This window comes from Hevea brasiliensis, chromosome 7, assembly GCF_030052815.1.
Source record: "Hevea brasiliensis isolate MT/VB/25A 57/8 chromosome 7, ASM3005281v1, whole genome shotgun sequence".
Classification (NCBI taxonomy): domain Eukaryota; kingdom Viridiplantae; phylum Streptophyta; class Magnoliopsida; order Malpighiales; family Euphorbiaceae; genus Hevea; species Hevea brasiliensis.
Window position 1 is genome coordinate 14,887,511 of NC_079499.1, and position 2,046 is coordinate 14,889,556.

At 29.0% G+C, this 2,046-nt stretch overlaps 1 protein-coding gene across 1 annotated transcript; it reads right to left on the reverse strand.

Moving 5' to 3' along the window:
* Positions 1–1,212: 1,212 nt before the first annotated feature.
* Positions 1,213–1,749, reverse strand: LOC110659474 (dirigent protein 22-like). Its single transcript, XM_021817424.2, has one exon. The coding sequence runs from the start codon at positions 1,747–1,749 to the stop codon at positions 1,213–1,215; it is 537 nt and encodes a 178-aa protein (XP_021673116.2).
* Positions 1,750–2,046: the final 297 nt, after the last annotated feature.

Here is a 2,046-nt window from a genome sequence, read left to right on the forward strand (position 1 = left end):
ATTATTATTATTATTATTATTATTATTATTATTATTATTATTATTATTATTTATCAACCAATAAAAAAATTTCTACCTTTTAAACTTTTGTTAGAGATTATTTGGGGCTAAATACAATAATTATTAAATACATGCCAATATTAAGATTCTTCTAAATTAAAATTAAAATTTTAAGAGGTGATGGCAATTGCCAGCCCCTTTGAATCTGGGTGATATGCTTCTTTAAATATAATATTAATATCCTATAATTAAAAGGAATCCATCATCATTGATCTTCAAATACAATTAAGCAATCAATCCGATAATCCATGGTATGAATATGTTTTTCAATATGAATATCAAATCCATACATATGATATGCTTAATTTTTTATATTTTAAAACATTTTAAATATCATTAATTATCGGTGTTAATTATAATTAATGTGATTGAGCAGTAAAAATAATAATAATTTAAGTATTAAAAATATAAAAAATAAATTTTAGATCCAATTTAAAATTTCTTTCACTTAAAATAAATTTAAAAAGAATATAAGGTATTAATTTTTCAATTTAATTGAAGCAATTAAAAAAATCTCTTAAATATTAGAATATTGATCATTAATTTTTTTTGTTTAATTTGAATCAATAAAATATCAATTAATTGGATGCAACAATTAAATAGGAGGCCAATTATGAATATAACATTCAAACCTAGGTATCTCGCAAACGGTATATCTCAGTTATAATTTTATTATTTTTAAAATTTCTTTTTTATTATTTAAAAGTAAATTTAAAAAATATAATCACTAATATTTAAATTTAGTCGGACCAATAAAAAAGAACTTTTAAAATATTAAAATATAGTCTCACTAATTTTTTTAGTTAATTAGTTAAATAAAAAAACAAATTTACTAAGGATATGTCTACATTTAAATTATTTTAAATTAAAAATTACATGATAATCATTAAAAGCCATGCCACATTCACATTACATTCAAACCAAAAAAATGTAATCATATGAATACAAAGTTAAAATTTCAAGCGTGGATGATATGAAAAGCAAGCCAGGGATGGTTATGGAAAAGAAGAGATCAAGCCATCCTAATTAGCACAAAAATGAAAATATTCAAAAAAAAAAAAATAAACCCACGAATAGTTTTAAGCTTGAACATAAGAAAACAATGAGAACCATAGCCAATTAGTGCAACATATGAGAGGAAATCAATCCAAGCTAGTAATGTAGCACAGAAATGTTGCACCTAACAACTGAGTAAACAGAGGCTTTGTCCACGAAATATGTCTCAAATGTAACATATCCTCTTGCGTATCTGAACCTTCCAGTACCCGAGACGACTGAAAGTTCTCTAACCTTGTCAAATTGCTTGCTAGTGCCTTGTATCTCCAGCGTACTTCCACCATAAACCCTATTGGTGAACACAATTGACATCATAACCTGCGAGTTAATTCCATCCAAGCCCGCAGTTGCATACATGCCTTGAGCTCGCCCAACCGGGGCTGACCTTATGTCAGGGGTTACAGTTATAGGATCATCCGTGACTAAGACTGTTCCGAATTGCGTGAAAGACCAGTGCTTACCAGTTATGCCTGCAACTGCGACGACTGTAGCATTAGGGCCGCTTGAGAAACCATGAAAATACATTGTCATCTTGGTTTCTACAAGCCTTCCAGCACTAACTAAACTTGCCATGGCTGCAAGTAAAAGCAATGTTGATGTGAAGCTGGTGTGTTTTGTCTGTGTTGCTGCCATTTGTGGATTGAAAAATTTGGCAAAGAGAAATAAGACTAAATCAGCAAGTAACAAGGTCTAGCAGACAATTCATGCAACGTGAGGTCTATTTATGGTGGTGGAGGTGTATTTTTTTAGAAGCACTCGTAAACTTTGCCCAAGTGGCATTGCACATCTCTCGCCATCAAACTTGCCAGATGTATATGAAAAATTAAATATATTATAAAAATTCCAACAACGAGCATTTAATTTATTAGGAAAAATGAATCATGCAGACATTTTACATATAATAAATCCGTTGAATTAAATTGATACGAG